The 24263-nt window shown below is 48.7% G+C and overlaps 1 protein-coding gene across 1 annotated transcript in view; it reads right to left on the bottom strand.

Annotated features, from left to right (window-relative positions):
• Positions 1–11643, bottom strand: part of LOC119266323 (sucrose transport protein SUT3-like) — a 47153-nt gene extending 35510 nt beyond the window's left edge. Inside the window, exon 1 of the mRNA XM_037547774.1 lies at positions 11327–11643. Coding sequence (XP_037403671.1) covers positions 11327–11485 — 159 coding nt within the window. The 5' untranslated portion in view covers positions 11486–11643. The remainder of the gene's footprint in view (positions 1–11326) is intronic.
• Positions 11644–24263: the final 12620 nt, after the last annotated feature.

Here is a 24263-nt window from a genome sequence, read left to right as displayed (position 1 = left end):
CACCGGACGACCGTCACATCACCGGACGTCCGGGGACCCAGGAAGCACCGGACGTCCGACGTTACCGGACGGCCGGCGACCGGATATCCGTCCGCGCCCGGACGACCGCTACTTCCACAACATCATCCGCTACACCACCCCCGACTTTCACAAAACCATCCCAATATCCCTACCCACACCACCACCTAACCGCCACCTACTCCGACGATTTTGGTCGCCTTTGGTTTTGAGAATTTGAGTTGCGGTACCATGTCCTTTTGTGTTTCGGCTATCTAGGTATGGTTCGACATCGACATCACCGCCGCTCATTTTCGCCACGGACGCGTCATCGACACCGGTCATCAACAACGACCACCTCGACTACGACTTGGTATTCGTGCCACCATTTTGACACCATACCGGAAGCAAGACCGGTAACCTCATCATGGTATTGGACATATCACTCTTGCCATCACATTGTTAGCCATCATCGCCTTACTCCTTTGTGTTGCTTACCCATCAAGACTAGCCATTGAGTATTGCCGGCAACGAGACTTGTGCACTTTAGTGATCATACTTCCCCATAGCATACATATATACATCATTGTTGCCTATATTGGTATCATCTCTTGTGTCACAAAGTTGTCATCGCATACTCACTTGCTATCTTGGTTAATCAAGCATCACATAAGAAAAGAGCTCAAACATCAAAGAGCTAACCAAGCTTTTAAGCAAAGAGGAAAGATAAGCAAAGAGCTTTTAAGCAAGAACCATAGCATCATACAACATTAAGATTGTCGTACTCGATCATCTTGGATCATATCATAGCAACACCTTGCATAAAACATATTTGGGATAGAAGTCGTTGCATTTTTGCTAAGTAGGTTGTGCACAAGTTCTTGTATCCGCCTATCATGCAATCGTGCTAGCGTCTCTCTAGTGTTGTGCAACAAGTGCATTTTTGTGGATTCCACATTTTGGCTCACCCTTGGTTGCTCAACCCCACTTATCTTTTTGCGTGTGTGTTTCCATGTACCGTATATGCTTGGTCTACTTGTTACATTGCATCTTGCGAATCTTTTCCAACATTATTGAATCTTGCTTACATTCACATTAAAAATTGTGCCACCATCCTAACCAAGCTCCACAAAAAGCTTTTACTTGTGTAGGTGTGAGAACCGACAAGAATTGGTACCAATTGTGCTATTTCCTTGTTACACATTGGAGTCATCTTTGATCCATTGTCAACATCGGTCAAGGTACATTTGATATTGGTTATTCCCTTTCTTCCACTCACACTTGTCTTGGAATGATGGATAGGTCAAGTACTTCTACCAACCCGCTCTTCATGGAGCAAGACGACGACATGAACTCCTTCGTCACCAAGAGTCACCTCTTTGGTGCACAACATGCTTTGCATCAAGAGCAACAAGCTATGAGTGAACGCATCGACAACCTTTTCGCCGACTTACGACTTTCCGAGCAACGTACAAGGGACTACTTTGACAACAAGCTCGACGATCACAAGCAAGAGAATCACGCAAGGATGGACAAGATTCACGCTTTGTTGCTCAACCGCTCTTCTTCCGCTTCAAGAAGGAGCCGTTCAAGTCGACACTCCGACGACACCATCTCCGGTTCAAGTGCACCGTCATCGAACACTCTCCGTCTAGCCGCGCGCAACGAGCGTCAAGAAAACCTCAATCCACTTTGAGACACCGACTCGCAAGAACATCGATGACGTCAAGCCGAAGAAGCCTTTGCGCTAGCTCGGGAATGGCAACACCAACGTCAACATGAACAAGAGGAGTGAGCGCGACAACATCAAAATGCACAAGACGCCGAGGCGGAACGCCAAGAACAACAACTATGTGAAGCTCAAGTACTTGAAGCGCAACGTGCCCTTCATGAATCAAGTCGTGCCGTATCCGACCGAGGCCGACAAGCTCGACTACATCAAGAAGCACTTCGCGATGAAGCTCAAGAAAGAATTTATCAAAGACGTGTGCATCAACAAGCTCCTCGTCCAGATAGACAAGCGCCTCGTCAAGATACACAAGCTCCCCCTCAAGCGAGACAAGAACATCAAGTCCATCGAGAACAAGAAGACAATGGACCCAATCCTCGCCAAGAGCAACATGAGGAAGACTTCCAACTTCGTCAAGAGCACCACGAGTTGGACAATCATATACAACATGGGCGTCATCATCCCCGACCCCAACACAATGAAGAGCAACGCTACGGCAAGCTCAAGTCCACCATGTCCAAGTTCAACGGAAGCAACGATCCCGAAGAATACCTTTCATGGGCATCGAAAGTTGACAAGATCTTCCGTTTGCACAATTATGAAGAAGAGAAGAAGATCGCGATGGAATCCCTTGAGTTCCAAGACTATGTCCTCATTTGGTGGGAACAAGTCATTGAGCGCCGTGAGGCAAGAGGTGAACCACCCATCACCACTTGGGCACAAATGAAGGATGTCATGAGAGCACGATTCGTGCCAAACTACTACAACCGCGACCTCTTCAAGAAACTTCAGCAACTCAAGCAAGGCACCAAGAGCGTTGAAGAGTACTACAAGGAAATGGAGATTGCCATGATAAGAGCCAATGTCAAAGAAGATGATGAGCAAACTATGGCAAGGTTCTTGAATGGACTCAATCATCCTATCAAGAAGATCGCCGACTTCCAACCATACTCGAACCTCATCGAGCTAGTGCATCAAGCTACCAAAGCGGAACGGCAAGTACAAGACGACTTCAAGTATGCCAAGTTCTTGTTCAAGTCCTATGGCCTCTCCAACAATCAAGCTTCGACGACTCCAACACCTTCTACCTCAACCAAGCCTTCTACAAGCAACGGCGACAAGTCAAGTTACAAGAAAGCTTCGACAAGCTCAAGTCGTCCTCCTACTACAAGCAACTTCAAGAAAGCTCCATCATCATCTACTGCACCCGATGAGACCATCAAGACAAGTTCTATCAAATGCTTCACATGCGGCGGCCGAGGCCACAAGTCCTTCGAGTGCACAAACAAGCGCACCATGATCCTCAACGACGACGAAACCTATGACTCCATGACTGAAGGAGAAATGGAAGCTCTTGAGCTAATAGCCATGCACTGACAAGTGAACAATGAAGATGAAGATGACCAAGTCTTTTGCGATGAAAATTGAAGCCCCGCTCTTGTTGTCTCCAAGGTCTTGACTCTTCAACATCAACAAGACGAAGATCAAAGATGCCATATATTTCACACCAAGGCCAGCATCAATGGACGATCCGTCAAGGTCATCATCGATGGAGGGAGTTGCCACAACTTAGCAAGTGAAGAACTATGCTCCAAGCTCCAATTGGTCAAGATGAAGCACCCTCACCCCTACAAGGTTCAATGGCTAAGCGACACCGGCACCATACAAGTCGAGCATAGAGTACAAGTCTCTTTCAAGATCGGCGCCTATGAAGACACATTAGAATGTGATGTCCTTCCGATGACCGTTTGCCACCTCCTCCTTGGACGGCCATGGCAATTTGACCGAGGTGTCATTCACAATGGGCGTACAAATCACTATAGCTTCAAGATGAAACGGAAAGAGTTCGTGCTACGTCCTATGTCTCCAAGCCAAGTGCTCGCCGACAAGCAAGCCACCCATCATGGAGAAAATAGTGAGAGAGCGATCCACCAAAAAGAGAGTGAGCGCTAGAAGCCCAAATTGAGTGACTCCACGATGAGCGACAAGAAAAACTTAGTTCTCTTTGCCACCAAACGTCAGATGAGAAAAGTGTGTGAGAACCCGTCAAGTGTCCTACACTATGTCCTATTGTGCAAGGACGAGGTCACACAAACTAAAAACTCTCACGATCTACCTTTGGTGTTATCTTCTCTATTGCAGGAATTCCAAGATGTTTTCCCCGATGAGCTACCTTCGGGTCTACCTCCACTATGAGGCATTGAGCACCGAATTGATCTCATCCCTGGAGCGTCGCTTCCCAACAAAGCTCCATACCGCGTCAACCCCAAAGAAACCAAAGAAATACAAAGGCAAGTAAAGCATCTCATAGACCATGGACATGTGCTTGAAAGTTTGAGTCCTTGTGCCATACCGGTCATTCTTGTGCCAAAACGTGATGGTAGCTTTCGCATGTGCTCCGATTGTAGACCTATCAATGCTATCACCGTTAGATATAGGTACCCCATTCCACGCCTAGATGATATGCTAGATGAGCTTAGTGGTGCCACTATCCAAAATCTATCTTAAGAGTGGTTACTATCAAATCCGCATACAAGAGGGTGATGAATGGAAAACCGCATTCAATACCAAGTTTGGGTCTATGGGTCTCTCGGAAGCACTGGGCACTTTTATGCGCCTTATGAATCATGTCTTTCGCCCTTACATTGGTATATTTGTTGTGGTTTACTTCGATGACATCCTTGTGTTTAGCAAATCTATCCAAGAACATGTCACCCATGTCCGCACCGTTTTGCAAACTCTTAGAAAAGAGCGTCTCTATGCTAATATGAAGAAATGCCTATTTGGTGTTGATAAGCTCGTTTTCTTGGGTTTTGTGGTCTCTTCTAAGGGTGTTCATGTAGATGAGTCCAAGATCAATGCTATTAAGACTTGGCCGCAACCAACCAACTTGCATCAAGTGCGTAGTTTCCTTGGTCTTGCAGGCTTCTATCGACGCTTTGTAAAGGATTTTAGCACCATTGCTTCGACTTTACATGCTTTGAGCAAGAAGAATGCGCCTTTTGTTTGGGGACCATCCGAAGATATCGCATTCAATGAGCTTAAGAATTTGCTTACTCATGCTCCCGTGCTTGCTTTACCTAACTTCGACAAGCCTTTTGAGATTCATTGCGATGCTAGTGGTAATGGCATAGGAGGTGTGTTAACGCAAGAGAAGCGCCCCATAGCTTACTTTAGTGAGAAACTTTCCGGAGCGCAACTCAACTATCCCATCTATGAGAAAGATCTATATGCTTTAGTCCGCGTTTTACATGAATGGGAACATTACCTTCGTCCCCACGAGTTTATCATTCATACCGATCATGAGACCCTCAAGTATCTCAAGGGTCAAACTAAGTTGAACAAGCATCATGCTAAATGTAGTGAATTCATTGAGTCTTTTCCCTATGTCATCAAGTACATCAAGGGTAAAGAAAACATCGTCGCGGATGCTCTTTCCCGCATATGCATGCTAGTCACGCAACTCGAGTTAGATATCATTGGCTTCGAGCATATCAAAGATTTGTATGTGCATGATGAAACTTTTGCCACCCCTTATGCCAAGTGTTTGTCGGATACATCGTGGGAGCGCTATTACATCAAAGACGGCTACCTTATGCAAGCTAACAAACTTTGCATCCCCAAGTCGTCCCTTCATTTATTGCTTTTGCAGGAATCGCATGGAGGAGGATTAATGGGACACTTTGGACACGATAAGACGTTCGCCATGCTCTCGAAGAGCTACTTTTGGCCGAAGATGTTTCGGGACGTCAATCGCTTCACCAACCGATGTTCGACATGCCGCAAAGCTAAGTCCAAAGCTCAATCTCATGGCCTCTATATGCCTCTACCGATTCCATACCAACCATGGGAAGACATAAGCATGGACTTTGTACTTGGTTTCCCAAAAACTCGCAATGGGAAAGATTCCATATTTGTCCTTGTGGACCGTTTCTCCAAAATGGCACATTTTATTCCTTGTCACAAGATAGACGATGATTCACATGTTGCTAATCTCTTTTGTAGGGAAATATTGCGTCTCCATGGTGTGCCGAAGACAATTGTCTTGAACTACGACGTCAAGTTCCTTAGCTACTTTTGGAAAACTCTATGCGCCAAGCTCGGAATCAAGCTACTCTTCTCCACGACGTACCATCCTCAAACCGACGTTCAAACGGAGGTGACAAACCGCACACTCTCCGCTCTACTTTGAGTACTCATCAAGAAGAACATCTAGGAGTGGGAGGAGTGCCTACCTATCACCGAGTTCGCCTACAACCGAGCAAGACACTCAACAACTAGCAAGTCGCCTTTCGAGGTCGTTTACGAATTCAACCCATTGTCACCATTGGACATTCTTCCTCTACCACTCCAAGAGCGCATCAATTTAGATGCAAGTGCGCGTGTGACACATCTCAAGAAGATGCATGAAGATACAAGAAACACCATCGAGCGCCAAGTTCAACACCTTGCGACCAAGCTCAACTTCAACAAGCAACCTATGGTCTTCAACATTGGTGATCGAGTGTGGCTACACCTTCGCAAGGACCGCTTCCCACAAGAACGCAAATCCAAGCTTCGTCCACGAGCGGATGGACCCTTCAAGGTGCTTGCACGTTACAACGACAACACTTACAAGATCGACCTCCCCCACGACAAGTACAACGTGAGCGACATCTTCAACGTCAAAGATCTCTCTCCTTTCTATGGTGATGAAGATTTTGATCCGAGGACGGATCTTCCTCAAGGGAGGGGAGATCACGCGGAGCATCCCAAGGTCATCCCCATGGACCTACCATCGTCTCATCAAGTGCCTACCGGACCCATGACTCGATCACGTGCAAGAGCCCTTGAAACCGAGGTGACATCTCTCCTCTCACAATTCCACTTCGATGCGCATGAAGCATGTCTACTACCTCATATGGATACTTTGTGCATACTCAGGTACAATGGAGAAGCTAAGGAGCAAGGACAAGAAGAAGAGGAAGATGGACGAGAAGACGGAGAAGAAGAAGGGATGCAGGAAATGTCCCAGCCACCGGACGATCGATCGGGACCGGACGTCCGACCCCTGAAGCCTCAGCCGAACCCCAGCGAGCGGACGTCCGGCCCAGACCGGACGACCGGTGCCCCTGCACCCGAAGCGAATGAGCGGACGTCTGATCCGGTCCAGACGACCAGCGCACCAGCACCCGAACCAACATCAGCGGAAGTCCGGAGCTACCGGACGTCCGGCACCCCCATCACAGAGTAGAACCAACGGACGACCGGAGGACACCGGACGTCCGGCGGCTCCTGAGACACCGGACGACCGGTCCCCAGTGGACATCCGGTACCTGGCTGCGTCTAAATTCAGGCCCGAGGCCCATGTACCCCTTCACTTCGCCCTATTTGCACTTAGACTATAAATAGACCTCTTCCACCTCCTAGCTAGGGTCAGCATTGGTTTATCTCATACTTCGAGATAGAGCTCCTCTCATCCATCCCGATCTCCTCCTCGAGAGAGACTGCGGCCCCTCTTCGGAGAAGAACAACTTGGATTCAAGACCCCCTCTTGGGCGGCCCCATCAAGACCTCCTTCTAGGAGAAGAACCGGTTACTTGTATCGTCCTTTGTTGACCTTGTATCATCGTGTATCTCTTTGTGTTTCGAGGATCTAGCACATGTGTAATCGAATCTTGTTGGTTTGAGTGTTTCTCTCATGTTTTCCCGCGTGAATCCCCTCATGTTCTTCATGTTTCTCTTTGGGATCCGCTCCTTTCGTGAAAGATCGGCCATCTAGGGTTTCACCCTACATCACATAGCTCACCTAAGCGCTCTTCTCCTGGGTGAGAGAGACATAATAGTGCATGAGTGGCCTTGGTGCCAAGCGCGTTGTCCTACATGGCCGCATCAAGGGAAACCATCTCAAGCTCCACAAGAACCATATGAGCAAAGTCGTGGGGAGGAATCAAAGAAGTGTGACTCGAAGGAAGTACTTCTGTTGAATGTATCGAAGTTCCAAAGAAAAAGTACTTGTGATAGCTCACCAATGAACTATTAAAAATCGCAATAAGGGCAAGTACGAAAGTGGTTTGAGGTGGGGAGAGTGACAGGTGCGGCTGGAGAGGAGGAGGGAATCATCATGGTCAGAGTGAGTTGAGAATAGCTAGAGTACGAGCAACTGGTGAGAACTGTGACCAGGATGGACAACTCGTGTCGATCATGCTAAAAATAAGTCATAGATGCAATCATCTGATGATTGTAACCCTATGTGTTTGTGATCTATTATCTAGTCGTCCAGGAATATTGTCTTTACTTCGAGCAATAAATATGTGATCCGTTGTGGGAGCTTCGAGTTGTATGAAAATGTTATAATGTCCCTAGTCATGGAGGATGTGGGGAAGGGGAGTGTAACCATAGACTACTATGTCTATCAATAGATGGATACACCCAGATGCAATATACATGGAAATGTCAATCTCATGGATGTAGCTTGAGTTGGGAACTCATAGCTAGAATTTACATTTTCAAGATGCGTTAAATTGTTTATCATTTATTTGTTTCGAGCTCAATGTATGTGACATGTCCTCAGAGTAAACATTGTCTCATTATCCTTTGGAAGACAATCGACTTGATTAGGGGTTGCCAAACACTACTCCTTTACTAGGTAGTTGTAAAGGTATCTTCCAGGCATGTAGTGAAGCATATTGCAAGGCATGGTCGATTAAGGCATGACCTTTCCCTTATGAATTGGTGAGATTTATTTGGGTCCTCTTGACATATCTGATCACGGATTGCATTACCAGACCACTAAGGTTAAGAGTTACCCTCACCATGGATTAGTTCATAGGTCGACAAGAGAGGTTGCAGCCACCCAACAAAGATGACAATCTATTGCATTGTGTTCAACAAAAATATGTTGTGACTCAAGAATATTTCATATATGACATATTGAGAGGTTCATTGAAACGATTTCATGGAAATTAGGAACTAGCACGTCTTGCATGAGGTCACGGCCAGTTATTACATGAGTTCTAGTTGGCCAGGTTCTAGTTTATAAACTTGGCACCAGAGATGCAACTGATTCATGTGAGTAAGGAGTTACTCAACTACCGGGTTGAGTAAGAGTTACTAGGGTCACTTCGAATGACCATGTTCTCAAGAAACCGTGGGGTCACACACATAAGGATTCATAATCGATAGGTCAAATACATTACAAGAATTGTAGCCTGCGTGATCATATGGTTGATCCCTTTGGGGGAAGTCATATAAGGAGGAGTGCATTAATTTAGTTCACAAGTGAAATAACCAGTTTAGGCATGCACTCAAGGTTTGGAAAAACCCTCCAACCTGCACAACAGTCTCCTTTCGTGGCTTGCGACATGGAAATTATCGGTTCATCTTTGAGCCATTCATTTATAGGTGGATACACTTCATAGGCATTGCACCCATGATGGTCGAACAAGAATTCATCAACGGCTGAAGGCGAGAGGATGTATGGCTACAACTACATCAATGATCACTGTCAACTCTGCTTCCATTATGGGTCAATATATCAAGCGGTAATTGTGTGTGACCATACCTACATCATGATCATAGGTGGTGCGTGGTGGAATGTTTTTTGCACCAGCGTAGCCCACCTCGTACCCCAATAGTGGTATCGGAGCAATGCTGGTTGATTCTAGACTCAGATTATGTGTAAATGTTATACTTGGCAGTGTTTATATGGGGGGCCTATCGCTGAACTGATGGCATATCTGTGAGATTGATAGAGATGAGTTGACTCAGTGTGATTTTGATGAGATCAACTGCATGCTTTGGAGACCCATCACATCATTAAACACATGCAAGTCTTCCAATCATCTCTTCTTATTTTCTATATTTTTAGCAACAAATCAATCCATTAAAGTGTCCTACTAGGTCCCCTACGATTCATATATGGTAAGAATATGCAGAAGTATTATCTAGCATAACTAAATATGTGATCCCACTAACATATTTGTCTCAACATGCAATCGTCCCATCTCAACACGCAACAATGCATAGGAAAAGTCCCACCCCATCATGCAACTATGCATGAAAAGTTGCTTAATTTTTTCCTTTTAATTATGTTAGTTATATTCGATGAATACTATGGACTATGCATATTAAAATATATTATCAATTTCATCTAACATATTATTAATCAGAAAATTTTGTTTCGTGCAACCAAATCTTTAGCTAATAATAAAGCAAATAGGGTTTCTTTCGTCCGTCATGGTATTTTTCAGAAAGGTCCCTCTATTTCAGAGAATTCAACCCGCAGTCCTGTTTTTAAGTTAAAACGAATCGTTATTTTCGTATTTTACACAAAAGTCCCTGTCTTTTCTTGAAATCAACCCGCCGTCCGGATTTAAGTCACACCCGAACCGTTATTTTACATTTTTTGAAAACCCCCCTGATGTTTTAGGTAATTCATCCGCATATCATATTTAAGTCAAACAAATGCTTTTTAAAATCATCCATATCTTTTAAACCGTAACTCCGATTTGAACATGTTATATATGAAATTTGATTAGGAAAATATGTAGAATATGAATATGAGATTATTTTTACTTGTTAAGTATTTTATAATATTATTTGGAATATATTTGAGTCAAACCAAATGATTTTCTAAATTGTCTATATCTTTTAAACCGTAACTTCGATTTTAACATATTATATATGAAATTTTATTAGAAAAATGTGTGGAATCTAAAGGCCTGTTCGGAATTCCACCAGCTCCACGAAATTCCAGGAGTTGTGGAGTCAGGAAATAGCTGCTCCACAGTTTTCAACTACAACTCCACCAACCCCGGGAGTGGAGTTGTGGAGTGGAGGCTTTCCGAACAGGGCTTAAATATGATGTTAATTTTACCTATTAAATATTTTTAAAATATTGTTATGGAAGCAAACTTACAATTTATAGTGCAAGATCCGCTTTTTCATATCGATGACGATCCAAATTGCAAATAAACACCCCACTATAACCATATAGGGAAAAGAAAATATGGATAACTACACATGCATACCTCTAAAAAATGTCACAATGGAAAACAAAAGATTTCTCATCGCGAGCGTGAGACGTGAGAGAGAGAGAGAGAGAGGGAGGGAGGGAGGGAGGGAGGGAGGGAGTGAGGCCTTAGGATTAACCATATTCAACACACATTTTTTGTTGTTTAGTGTGAACACCGAGGCCATCGCCAGCGAGGGTGAGAAGGAGGATAAGCGGCAACACCAATATGATGTCTCGCAAAAATAAAGGATATGGACCTATTATGGTCTTGAGTGATGGTTGTTGAGTTAAGAGCGTGTGTTATGTTTTCTCTCCCGTTGCAACGCACGGGCTCTTTTGCTAGTATTATTAAAATATATTGCAACTAATCCCCGTAGCCACGCACAGGGTATCACCTAGTTTCCTCTTAGTTTTCTCCCCTAAAAACTAAATAAGAAAAGTCAATGGTCAGAAAAAACAAACTCAACACTCTCAAATAGGAATGCACAATAACTAACATAGAAACCCCGGTAGAAAATATTTACATTTAAAATATTGCTTATTTTCATAACAACAATACACACTTTTCGAGGAAAACACGCCGGTGTACACACACGTTTGCATACCTGGACGTAGGGGGTGAGGAGGGAGAGTTGCAGCGCCCAGCCGTACTGCACACCACCGGCGACCATGCACGCAAGGAACAATCCCACAAGGCTGATCTGGGGCGTAGGCGGGGGCCTGCCGCCGCCGCTCTCCACAGAGAGCTCCATGTGGTCGGCCATCCCGGTTGTTGTCTAACTAGCTCGCCAAAAGAGAGAAGGGCCTGTAGAAATTCTAGATTTGAAGGAGATGCAGAGATAGGAAGGGGTGGTCGAGCTTTTTGGATGCATGTAAATGGGAAATATCATTGGAGTCTATGGACACACTTAAACCACGGGGCCATGTAGTGGGGGGTGCGACCATTGATAATTGGGGTAAATGGAGTTATGCTAGTGCAAGGTTGCAGGGGAAGCCACATATTTTTGTCACTACAACCTATTTATAGGAATAGGAGGCCTCACTAGCTAATTTTCCTGGCCTCTGGTGAAGCCACATCACCCTCAAATCGCCCCAAACGACATTCATTCATCTCCATGAAACGACAACATTCCAACCCTGCCTTACACTGCCATGCAAATGCAGAAGAAGATACTAGATTCCAACGACAACCCGTAAAAACCTCCCGCATCCGTCCGCGGATAGGAGGACCAGTCAGCGGACGCGGATGCGGGAGACATCCATCCAATGCTAGCCGCATACATTTTCACAACAACTCAAATCAACCAGATGAAATTCATCCAAACATGGCCGAATTTCATATAAAAATGATGGATTTCCTATAAAAAGCCAAATTTTCATATAAACATGATGCATTTCAGTACATTTGCATCAGTGGTGCTAGTCCAACTCTAAAGGTATAATTAATACCTAATCTAAATTGCCGCCCGCAGATCCCTTTGTCTTCCTCATGTCCGATAGCCCGATCACTGGACTGCCGGGAGCCCCGGAGGTATATGCTTCAGCACAAAGGATGGCTCACTTTCCGACCACTCATCGGAGTGGACCCCCGACTGATACTTCAGCGGGAGGGGAAGGCGGCGCCTCCGCTTCCATGAAGTACATGTGGGATCGACGAAAGTCGTCGAAAGAGAAGAATCGGGCAAGACACTGGCTGTGTACGCTAGTGTCGCCTAGGCGGTGCCCTTCATGGGACCCAAGTGGCAACGGACTCCCGTGTTCTACTTCTCCTCGATGATGGTGGCAGATGCGGAGGCGCCGGCCACCGACTCGTTGCTCTTCGCGCACCCGGTTTCTGCCTCTGCCTGAATGGCGCGGTTGCAGGCAAGAGAGGCGCGTCGCATGCACGAGAGGCATCATCACACACACACACGGGAGGTGCAGTCATCAACGAAAGTGATGATGCCCGTGCTGCCGTGCTCCCTGTTGGGATGACATGGAGCAACACGCCACTCATCAACGAGTGGGCCTGGAGATGGCAAGTTGTTGAAGCACGCAGCGGCTTGGGGCGGCAACTTGTTTCGTCGGGTGAGGAACGGGGGGGGGGGGGTTTGGAGGAGCGAGCTTCCTCGCTCGTATCTGGTGGGCTTGGTGGGCCACCCAGCTAGCTTGGATGCCGGAGAACTGTTCTTCAGACACCATCGGAAGAGTGGTGAAGGAGGAGATTGGGGGAGTGGCCGAGGGGTGTGGTTCTTGCCTGGCGTGTTCCCTCATTTAAATAGACGGCGGACAGCAGGAGCTTGGCCGCCCTTGCATTTAATGCCTACTCGCTCTTGACGGAAATGTGGCTGGAGTAGGTTTCTCAGCTTCCATGTGGGGTTAATGGAGGCGTATGAATGTGGCGAGGAGGCGTGTTCAGTAGGGCGTACAATGGGCGGCGCCCTCGGCTGACGGGCCGCTTCAATGGCGAAGGGAGTGAGAGGTCGCATCTGCCTTGAGCCATCTTCAATGTGGAGTAGCGTGCTCTATAGAGGCATTAATGTGCGTAGCCGGCACCGGGTGGGAGCGCGCGTGGGAGGGGGAGGGTTTTTTGTGGGTCAGGGCAGCCAAAAGCGTGCTTGGGAGCGGTCCGGACTCCCGCAAACCTCCCCCACTTTTGTCTCCGGTTTGTAGGAGAAATCGCGTCCAAACCAGCCCGCAGACCGATACAGGTAGGTGTTGGATGGCTTCCGCGGGATAGCGCGGTCTGGATAGTTGTGGGATGTTTACGGGTCCGCCTTGAAGATGTCCTAACTGAGCAGCATGGAGGTGTAGTGCCTAGATAGACAAAAAATGAAAAGAAAAAACATTGACTACATCGTACGCGTCCGGCAGGCGGACATGCCGGCCCACCTGGAGATCCAGTTGTACACCCCAACAGTGGCTTCATGGCCATGCATGATGCGACACTCTCCATCTGGTGCCCCGCAGGAAAGGTCGGGCGGCCTACCAGTAGTCCAACATGGCAGCAGGGGCGCAGCAAGGTGGATCCTCTTGGGTTGATGTATCGGGTATGCAGTGGTTCAACGATTGGATTGCAGACCATGGTGTTCAGGAGCTAGACACGATAGGTGCGAGATTTACCTGGACAAATATACAGGTTGCTCCCACCCTAAGTGTCTGATATCAGGTGTTCATGTCCCAGAGTGGGAACTCCACTTTCCACATGCCACCCTGCAGGCCATCACGCGGATTGGCTTCGATCATGTTCCCCTCCTACTCTCATCGCAAGATGAGCGACCTAGGACACCGCCCCACTTCCGATTCTAAACCTTCTGGCTTTGCCAACCGGGTTTTATTTCTAGCATGAAGGAGCATTGGGTCGCGGCCTGAGCCGAACCACATCATTGTATGCTAGTTATGGATGAATGGCACCACCTTGCCAAATGCTCCCGGCAATTCATGAAGGGTTAGGGCATCAATGTGGGCCACGACCTCAATGTCTAGACGGGCATCCTCCTTTCGGAAATCCAAGCTCTGGACTTGCGTGCCGATGCCATTGGCCTCTCCCCGGATGAATGGGTGCTTAGTATAGCCTCGAGGATGCTCGGATGGACATTTATACCAAGGTAGAGGCCTTACTGGCAACAACGCGGATCCATGAACTGTATATTCATTGGCAATTCCAACACGACCTACTTCCGGGCGATTGCTAATGGCCGCCGTAGGCGATGCACCACCCCCACTTGCGGGATGGTGATAGGATCCTCGAAGACCCGGATGAACTCCGGTGTCATGTGGACGGTATCTAGAGGGCGTTATTCACCAAACATCCTATGGGGGGCATTACCCTAGCAGATAATTTTTGGGATAGCCACCAATGGGTGTTCCCTGAAGAGAATAATTCCATTCTAGGTCCTTCCGAGGAAGCGGAGGTCAAGACCTTCATGAAATCAATGAACCTCGCTTTGGCTCCAGGCCCAGATGGTTTGTCGGTCCGCTTTTTTCAAGTGTTCTGGCATACCGTCAAAGGGGATTTCATGGCGCTCAAATTTATGGGAGGCACATTGGACATATCATGCCTGAACTACAAGATTATCTCCCTAATCCCAAGTGTATAGGGCCTAGAGACATTCGGCAATTCTAACCGATCACGGTTATCAATGTGATCTTTCGGATTCTTGCCAATGGTATGCCACTAGGGAGGCCCTGCTTGGTCCTTGGATATTGCACCCTAACCGGACAAGGTTTATTAAGGGCCAATTTATCTTGGATGGGATACTTGTACTCCATGAGGTCATCTATGAAGTGAAGAGGAAATACCTTCATGCGGTTTTCTTTAAGATTGACTTCCATAAAGCATATGACATAGTAAATTGGTCATTCCCCCGAGAAGTGTTGGCGAAGCGGGGCATCGACCACCACTAGATCACGCATGTCATGCAATTCGTCTCTAGCTGACGCATGATGATTAAAATTAATGGAGAGGTGGGCCCATACTTCCACACATCACAAGGGGTGCGACAGGGGACCCCTTGTCCTTGTTTTTATTTAACCTTGTGGTTGATGCTCTTGCCGCCATTTTAGACTTAGCTAAAAGGGCTGGACACATTTGGGGTGTCTGTCCCCATCTCATTTCGGATGGGGGACTCACCCACCTTTAGTATGCAGATGACTGACACTGATGGTGGAAGGCTCGGAAGAAGACATCCAACATCTGAAGTTCCTCCTCCTTTGTTTCTAGGAAATTTCGGGATTGACAATAAACTTCGCCAAGAGCAATGTGATGGTGCTTGGGTACTCCATGGGGGAGTCACACTACAGAGCTAACCGACTTAAATGTCGCCTTGGGTCATTTACGACCACCTATCTCGGTATGCCAATTAGTGACTCATGTATCCTGGAGAAGGACCTACGCCCCTTGGTGACCAAGGTTCAACATCGGGTCCAACCATGGAAACGGCGCTGGCTCTCTAAGGTGGCTAGAGTGGTCTTGATCAACTCATCCATGATTAGCCTGCTAATGTACCTCATGGGATTCTATAGTCTTAATGAATCCCTCCATCAGTAAATTGCCATGTACCAATCCCGGTTCTTCTGGGCTAGGAAGGGCGATAAGACGAAATACCACATGGTTAAATGGTCGGAGATTTGTAATCCTAAAGACCAGGAGGCCTGGGGGTCATTTCGTCCAAGTGGATGAACATTGCCCTCCTTTCCAAGTGGCTTTGTCGTATTGCCACCGGTCAAGGAGGGCTATGGCTTGATATTATTCGCACAAAATATTTGCGCGACCAGCCATTAGCCTTTACACCTACAGCGGGTGGCTCCCAATTTTGGCAAATGATCACACAATTGCTATCGGTCCTTAGGATAGGGTCATCGATTTGCGTTGGATCTGGCACCAATACCCTGTTCTGGCTGGACCGCTGGTCGGGTCCTATGTCATTCGCCGAGCATTTTTACTCGCTCTTCACTATTTGCATGTAGTCACAGCTCACTTTGGCGGTAGCCCTAGGGAACCTGGAGAGCATTGCTTTCCGGCGTACGTTTGGCCCCTTGAACTAGTCCAATGGGAGGAGTTGCTGGAATGCATCATCCTACACTCTGCCCTCACCTGAGCAGCATACTATATCCTGGCGGTTAGAGCCAAGCGGCAAGTTTTTGACAAAATCCTTATACCAAGCGGTCTTGGCCACACCTGGACCAATTAACTAAACATCTTGTGGGAGATCAAGCTGCCAATGAATATCTGTATCTTCCTTTTGCAATGGGTACGTGGCCGCCTACCTTTGGGTACGGAGGTGCTTAAACACAATGGCCCTAGTGATGGGTTATGCCCCTTATGCGGAGTACCAGAGGACTACAATCACATATTCTTCCTTTGCCTGACAGCTATTTTCCTCTGGAGCTATTTTCGGGGCATGATGGGAGGGAGCTAGTGCCATAACAATCTTCTAGATATGTTTCGGGAGGTTATAGAATCCCCGTGCGTGACGCGCGTTTTACCCTCTAGTTGCGATGGGGGGCACTAGCATGGCCCCTATGGAATGTACACAATAAACTTGTGATCGAACATGTGATTCCGCCCCGTGCGACCGATGCTATTTACAAAATGTGTGGATTCTTGCAGCTTTGGAATCCGCTAAGCAAGAGGTGCTGATGTAGGGTAGAACCCTAGTGGCCCAATCTTTCACGAAAGGAGCAAATCCTGCGATGAACACGAAGAACACGAGGAGGGAAATGAGGGGAAAATCACGAGGGGAACACAAGAGAACACTCAAACCAACAAGAACGATCACACATGCGCTAGATCCATGAACACAAAGGGAGATACACGATCCAAATCCAACAAGGGACGATACAAAGGGTAGCCGGTTCTTCTCCGTGAGGAGGTCTTGAATCCACAAGGGGATCTTCCCGTAAAGGGGTCTTGAATCCAAGGTGGATCTTCTCCGAAGAGGGGCCGTAGTCTCTCTCAAGGAGTAGATCCGATATGGATGAGCGAAGCTCTATCTCACAAATGAGCTAACACAACGCTACCCTAGAAAGGAGGAGGGAGAGGTCTATTTATAGTCTTAGTGCAAATGGGGGGAATTGAAGGGGTACATGGGCCTCAGCCCGCAACTGGACACAGCCAGGTACCGGACGTCCACTGGGGACCGATCATCCGGTGGCTCGTGGGCGGCCGGACGTCCGGTAGGACCCGGTCGTCCTCTCGATTTGGCTCGGATGCTGGTGTAGCGGATTTCTGGTCTGGACCGGTTGTCCGATCACCGGTCGTCCGGTGGAGTCGGACGTCCGCTCGTTTGGCTCGGGTGCAGGGACACCGGTCGTCTGGTGGATCTTCAGGTGCCGGACGGCCGGACCTGACCGGTTGTTCGGTGGCTGGAGCTTCTTCGATAGCCCTTCTTCTTGCATCTTCATTTCCACGCTTCCCTCGCGGATGGTGTAGGTGTTCCTTGGCGCTTGCACTCCTCCACGTCGTCCGTAGCGTTCCGACAATACCTATGCATGCACACAGGAGAAGTGTCAAGTAGTATACCATCCTCGAAGGGGTCAAGTGAGCACGTGTAAAGGATATGATTCACCTTTGTGTATGTGAGGTAGAGGTCGCATGTGTCACTTGCCAAATGGACTCTTGACATGGTGATGTCCGTAGGATGCTCCGGATCAGGTGCGATAGAGGCACATCGACTTGATCGTCACGGGACTTCGCTCCATAGCCGGCTCCATTGCTCCAGCGCCTCCCCCTCCACCCCCGAGCCGGATTGGTTAGGCTAGCTTTATTTGCAGGGGTTGTTGTGTTGTGCCCCCAACGAGACCAATTTTGGATTTTGTTGCACTTGTTTCTTTCTTTCTTACTTGGTAATTCTATTGTTCACTACTGGGAAAGGGCTTATAGGTGAACTCAAATTAGTGGCGGGCGAAGTTGGGCACCCGTCACAACTAATTTTGAAAACTAGCAGTGGTGAGTGATAGGACGCACCCACAATTGCAGATGGTGTCACAGTGACATGGTGTTGTGATGTAGGGTAGAACCCTAATCGCCCGATCTTTCACGAAAGGAGTGGATCCCGCGAAGAACACGAGGAACACAAAGAGGGAAACGAGGGAAAATGTGGGAAAGCACAAGGGGGAAACACAAGAGGAACACTCAAACTAACAAGAACAAGTCACACATGTGCTAGATCCTCGTATACATAGAATGATACACGGTCCACGGACAACTAGGGACGATACAAAAGGGTAACCGGTTCTTCTCCGTGAGGAGGTCTTCATGTTCTTCCCTAAAGAGGGTAACCAAGGAGAAGGCTCGAATCCGCTTGGGGGATCTTCTCCGGTGGAGGCTCGAATCTCCAAGGAGAAGGTAACCAAGTGGATGAGCAAAGCTCTCTCACAAATATGAGCTAAACATTTGCTAACCCTAGAAAGTTGTACGGGATAGAGTATATATAGTCTAGGGGGGAGAAGGGATACATGGGCCTCGACCCTTTACTATGCGCGGACAGGGAGGCCGGACGTCCGGGCGTTGGGCCGGATGTCCGGGCGTTCGCGGAGGGCCGGATGTCCGGGCATTCGCGAAGGGCCGGATGTCCGGGCTGGTGAAGCTGGCCATGTTGCTCTCAGGTTCGGGTGTGTCCGGATTTCTGGGCAGGGGGGCCGGATCTCCGGGACCTCAGGAAGGGCCGGATGTCCGGGCTTGCGGGCCGGATGTCCGGGGCCTGTAGGCACTTTGATATAGGGTAGAGACCGTAATCGCCCGATCTTTCACGAAAGAAGCGGATCCCGGGGAAATCACGAAGAACACGGGTGATGAGTGTCGTGGTTCTAACTCTGACAGTGATGTAGGGGGGTATGTATGGAGAGGCTAGATCTTAGCTATGGAGGAGTTGTAAGCACACGAGGATTACGAGTTCAGGCCCTTCTCGGAGGAAGTAACAACCCTACGTCTCGGTGCCCGGAGGTGGTCGACTGAATTATGTGTGTATGAATAACAGGGGTGCCAACCCTTGATACTGAGGAGGGGGTGGCTTATATAGAGTTCGCCAGGCCCCTCCAGCCCTCAGTAATGCAAGGTTTAAAGTACATTAAGACCGGGGGTTACTGGTAACGCCCCCAATAAAGTGCTATGATGACCATAAAAGCTACTTAATGACCGACCGTTTGCGTGCAGGGTGACTTTAGATCTCCTTGCAGTCGAGTGGTTGGAATTTGGTCGAGTGATTGCTTCGTGGTCGAGTGTCTTGAATCTTTCGAGTGGGATACCTCCAAGTCGATTGAAAGGTGACTTCTTCTAGGGATGTCCTTGGGTAGGGTACTTAGGACAGGTCCATGCCCCTATCCTAGGTACATAGCTTCATCATTAGCCCCCGAATGGATCGAGGTTCGAGTGGGGAAGGAGTTGGGGATCTTTCCGACTGGTTCTTCATGTTATATGAACGTCTTGTTTTGGATCAATTGTCACGGATGATGTCGTCAACTTCTTTCAGTCGCCTTGATCCATTCTTGGCCTCTTGTCGAGCGAATTTCTTTACTTGTGAAGTTCCGAGTGACGGTGTGAAAGGGATCTTCTGTTTGAGGAGTTGTTCTGCGGCCCGCGGATTTTGCGGGATTTGAATTTCGGGAAGCGCGCGGGACGGGGGCGGCCGCAGTAATCGGATGGGATAGGACGGAAGCTCCTCGATCCCCGCGCCACCTTTTTCGCCACATACCACGCGCGCGCCCGTTGCGGGATTTGACGGGATTGCCTGGGCCTACCAGTCAGCCACTCGGAAGCGACCTCTTATAAGCTGCCGGCTCGGGACCCCCGAACAACGCGCCTTCACTTTTCCCCCTTCCTTCACAAGATCCTCCGCCACCTCCGCTCCCAACTTGGTGCCGTAGGTCTGATCGAGCTTCGCCGGCGACGATGGTGAAGGAGAAGACGTCGGCTCGGGAGCGCTCGAAGAAGGCGGCGGTGCAGGGGAAGGGGAAGAAGTCCGCTCGGGGCGGATCTTCCTCGAGGACTGCTCTGCCCAAGGATTGGATCCAGGGCGACTGGATGCCGTCGGTGATTCGGCAGGATGATCTCGATGATCTGGTCGAGGAGGGATTCATTCCCCACGAATCTGCGTGCCTCCCGGGAAAGAAGTCGAACCCCAGCCTCTTGATGGTGAGTGCGTCCTCCTCACCACCCATATCGATCATGGATTCGCTCTGCCTCCTCATCCTTTTTTCCGGAGCTTCTTGAACTTCTTTGGAGCGCAGCTCCATCACTTTACTCCCAATTCTATTGTGTATCTTCCTGCTTTCGTTTCCTTGTGTGAAAACTTCTTGGGTTGCCGCCCCCATTGGGGACTCTTCAAGCACATCCTCACTTGCCGCTCTCAGTCGGTCAAGAAGGCCAAGTCGAGTGACGAACGGATGCAGGTGATCCAGCTGTGCGGGGGTCTAGCGATCCAGATGAGGGGAAAAAGTTCCTTTTCGTCTATCACTTTTCCCGAGTCAGTCCATGGGTGGCAGTCGACTTTGTTTTACTGTAAAGACCAGGTGACCCCAGGATAGTCGACTGGGCTTCCCCCTTTTTCTCTGAATCGAGCACAAAAACCTGCCTCTCTGAAAGTGACGCCGGAGGAAAAGGCGCAAGTCAAGGTGCTGGTCGGTCGAGTGGTTCAGGTTGTCCGCGAGGGTGTGACTGGCATGGACTTGTTGGAAGTCTTCCTTCGGAGGCGCATCCAACCGGTTCAGGCTCGTGACCACCCGATGTGGCTGTACTCGGGTCTCGAAGACACCACTCGGATTCACCCAGAGGAGGTCACCGACAAGATGTTGGAAGGGTGGCTGTCGAGTATCACAGGGAACAAGGACAACCCCCCAGGAGCCAGGAGGATTCTTCCACTCGACCAAACATACGAAGTGGACAAGGTCTGACCTTGCGTTTCTGACTGTGATCTTGCTTTCTTTATTTGTTCTTTTTGGATCAGTCGATTGACCTTTGTCTCGTTTGTTGTCCTCTAGGCCACTACTGAGATGTACTCGACACCCAATGGAGCACAGGAGCAGGCCGAGGAAGGAGAGGCGAGTGGAGGCGAAAGTGGAGACGAGGGAGAAGAGTGGGAATCTGACGGCGAAGGAGAGGGGGATGACGACGACGACTCTAGTGAAGAGTAGGAGGAAGAAGTCAAACCTCCCCGCCCGGAACGGCGATCCAAGCTTACACACGACCCTGCGCGGGAATGTGGTATGGCGACTGTCCCTGTTGGGCAGTCGTCGAAGCGCCCTCGGACCTCATCTCCAGTGCCGAGAAAAAAAGCTCCCAAGCACCCACGCATGACGCCGTCCAAGCCGCCCAAGGCTCTGCCCAAGATGAAGATGACTGTCCCCACCATTTCTGGGTAATAGTAGAATTTGTTTTCCTTTGTCGAATGTGATGGACTCTTGGTCGACTCCTTGAATAAGCTGACTGACTTTCGAAATTTGTAGTGCTGCCACCTCGAAGATCTCCGCCAAGGACGATGATCAAGAGATGGAAGACGCTGTTACCTCCAACCCCGGTACGATTACTGATGCTCTACTTTTAGGCGACTGGCGATTTCTTATAATTCCGGTCGATTGGATTTTTCTTGTAGCTCCTCCTCATGTCATTGACCTCCCTGATGATGACGACGAAGTGCCGCTGAGGGCGCGAAGGAACAGGAGGGCGCCGGCTAGCAAGACCCCACAAACTACTCCGGCGCCTGAGGCCACAGTCCGGGAGGGTGGTGATACCACTCGGGTTTCTGTGACCTTCGCTGATCCTCTGACGAGTGCCCGGCCTTCGACATCGACTGCAAATCCGCCTTCACTTTTTGCCACACACCACGCCCCTGAGGACCAAGTGGGTGCCGCTAAAGAGGCTATACGCCAGGCGGGGATTATGATGGAGCAAGTGAAGGTGGTTCGGGAAGCCAGCCAAGCATCTTATGACGCGAGCTTAGCTATTCAGAGCAACATCCAGGTCAGTCGATTCACCGCTTGTTCTGTTAGGATATGCTATCTGAAGAATCTCTTTTGCAAATATCTTTATATAGGTACGCCCACTAGGTGTGTCTATTAATCTTTTTGACGAGTGGGGGCACGCTAAGTGCACCCACTAGGTGTAGTCCCTGAGACTACGGTGGACTGCTGGTAGTCGACTATAGTCTTTATATTGTGTTGCTTTAGCTGAACTTCTTCACTCGGTCTGGTCAGGCCATGTCGAATTGAACTGTACATGGTCGGCTGCGGGCAGTCGGTTATTTTTTTTGGTCGAACCAGTGGGGGCACGCTGAGTGCACCCACTGGGTGTAGTCCCCGAGACTACTGTCGAATGTTTTTGATTCAGCTGTAGTCTTAGAAACGCCATCATTGTCTCTTGGTTACTCAGAAGCAACTTATCTTGGATGTCTGTCGACTGATTTTTTGCAGAAATCCTGCGGACTTGTGGCTCGCCACACTGAGTTGGAGAACAAACAGATCCAGCTGAACCTTGACTTGAAGCTTGCTCAGGAGAACTTGCAGAAGGCGAGGGACGAAGCAAAAGGCATGGCCGGTGAGCTTTTGTCGACTGTCCTTTCTTTCTAGCCGTCCTCGATGTTGATCTCACTTGCTGTTTCGCAGACAAAATGGAGGAGGCTCTGAAGAAGAAGGATCAAGACCTTGCCGAAGCGCAGAAGGAGGCCCTGAACAAAATGAAGCTTGCTGAAGAAAAACTGGCTTCAGTCGATACTCTTGAAAAGGAAAACTCCAGGCTGAAAACTGCTCTCGACGCGGCTTATCAAGAGGCCAGCCATCTGAAGAATGGCAATATAGCTCTGAATGACAAGGCAAGTGAACTGGCGGGGAAGAGGAACGATCTGGAGGCTTATCTCGATGGACTCGCCAAGAAGCTGTTCGTCATGCTCGAGGGTAATTACTCCGGCCCGACTGACTTGCAGTTACCAAATCTGCGTAGAGCCACTGACTTATCCTTGAACTGTATTTACAGAATTCTGCCAGAACTTCGAAGAGGAGACCAGTCGAGTAGAGACAGACTTGGACCCCATCAATTCTCCAGTGAAGGACGAGGCTGCTATGAACGTGCTCCGACTGGAATCTCGTGTTGCCGGCGTTGTTGACTATCTTGCTTGGTTGAAGGTTGCGATATCACGGATCGACACGTCGCTCTGGCCTAGGACGACGCTTCAGAATGACCTCGAGTCCCTGATGACTCGACTGAATGAAGTCCCAGGTCGAGTGGCGGAATGGAAGAAATCTTGTGCTAGATGTGGCGCTGACGTCGCTCTGTCTCTGGTCCGCATCCACTTCAAGGAGGCGCGAGAAGAAAAGTTGGCCGCCATCCAAGTTGCCAATACCAGGAAGCACAACTTTCAAGACTTCATGGAGACTTTCATTGCTGCTGCCACTCGCATTGCAGACGGGATCGACTTGGACGAGTTCGTCGCCCCTTCCAGTCCTCCGCATGAGGAATAAAAACTTTTATGCTTCACTTTAAATTTGCCTCAGAATGCCGAGTGGATTTTGTAACCGTTAAACTCTGTCGAGCTGGAGGCTCGAGTTCTTTGATCTGCGGTCTAGAACCTTTGGATCTTATCTGAACTTGATTTATCGTTGAATATCTTCATGAATTATCTGTCGAGTGGAACATGTTCTTCACTCGAAATAACTTTGTATTTGTGGTGCAACTCCGAAGGAGATGGTAGCACTCGATTGGCACCTCGTCGTCCTTGTGGATTGGGATGTGTTCCGTACTTAGGCGAGCACTGGGCTACAGCTAAGCCTCCGAGTGGAAGGTCTGCTCTCCACTCGGTAGGATTTTAAAAACTTAGGCGAGTACTGGACTGCAGCTAAACCCCCGAGTGGGAGGTCTGCTCTCCACTCGGTAGGATTTTTTCAAACTTAGGCGAGTACTGGACTGCAGCTAAGCCCCCGAGTGGGAGGTCTGCTCTCCACTCGGTAGGATTTTTTCAAACTTAGGCGAGTACTGGACTGCAGCTAAGCCCCCTGAGTGGGAGGTCTGTTCACCACTCGGTACGATTTTTAAATACTTAGGCAAGCACTGGGCTACAGCTAAGCCTCCGAGTG

This window comes from Triticum dicoccoides, chromosome 1A (genome assembly GCF_002162155.2).
Source record: "Triticum dicoccoides isolate Atlit2015 ecotype Zavitan chromosome 1A, WEW_v2.0, whole genome shotgun sequence".
In the NCBI taxonomy this organism is placed as follows: Eukaryota; Viridiplantae; Streptophyta; class Magnoliopsida; order Poales; family Poaceae; genus Triticum; species Triticum dicoccoides.
The sequence above is the reverse complement of the archived record's forward strand: the minus strand, read 5'-3'. Positions and strand labels throughout refer to the sequence as shown.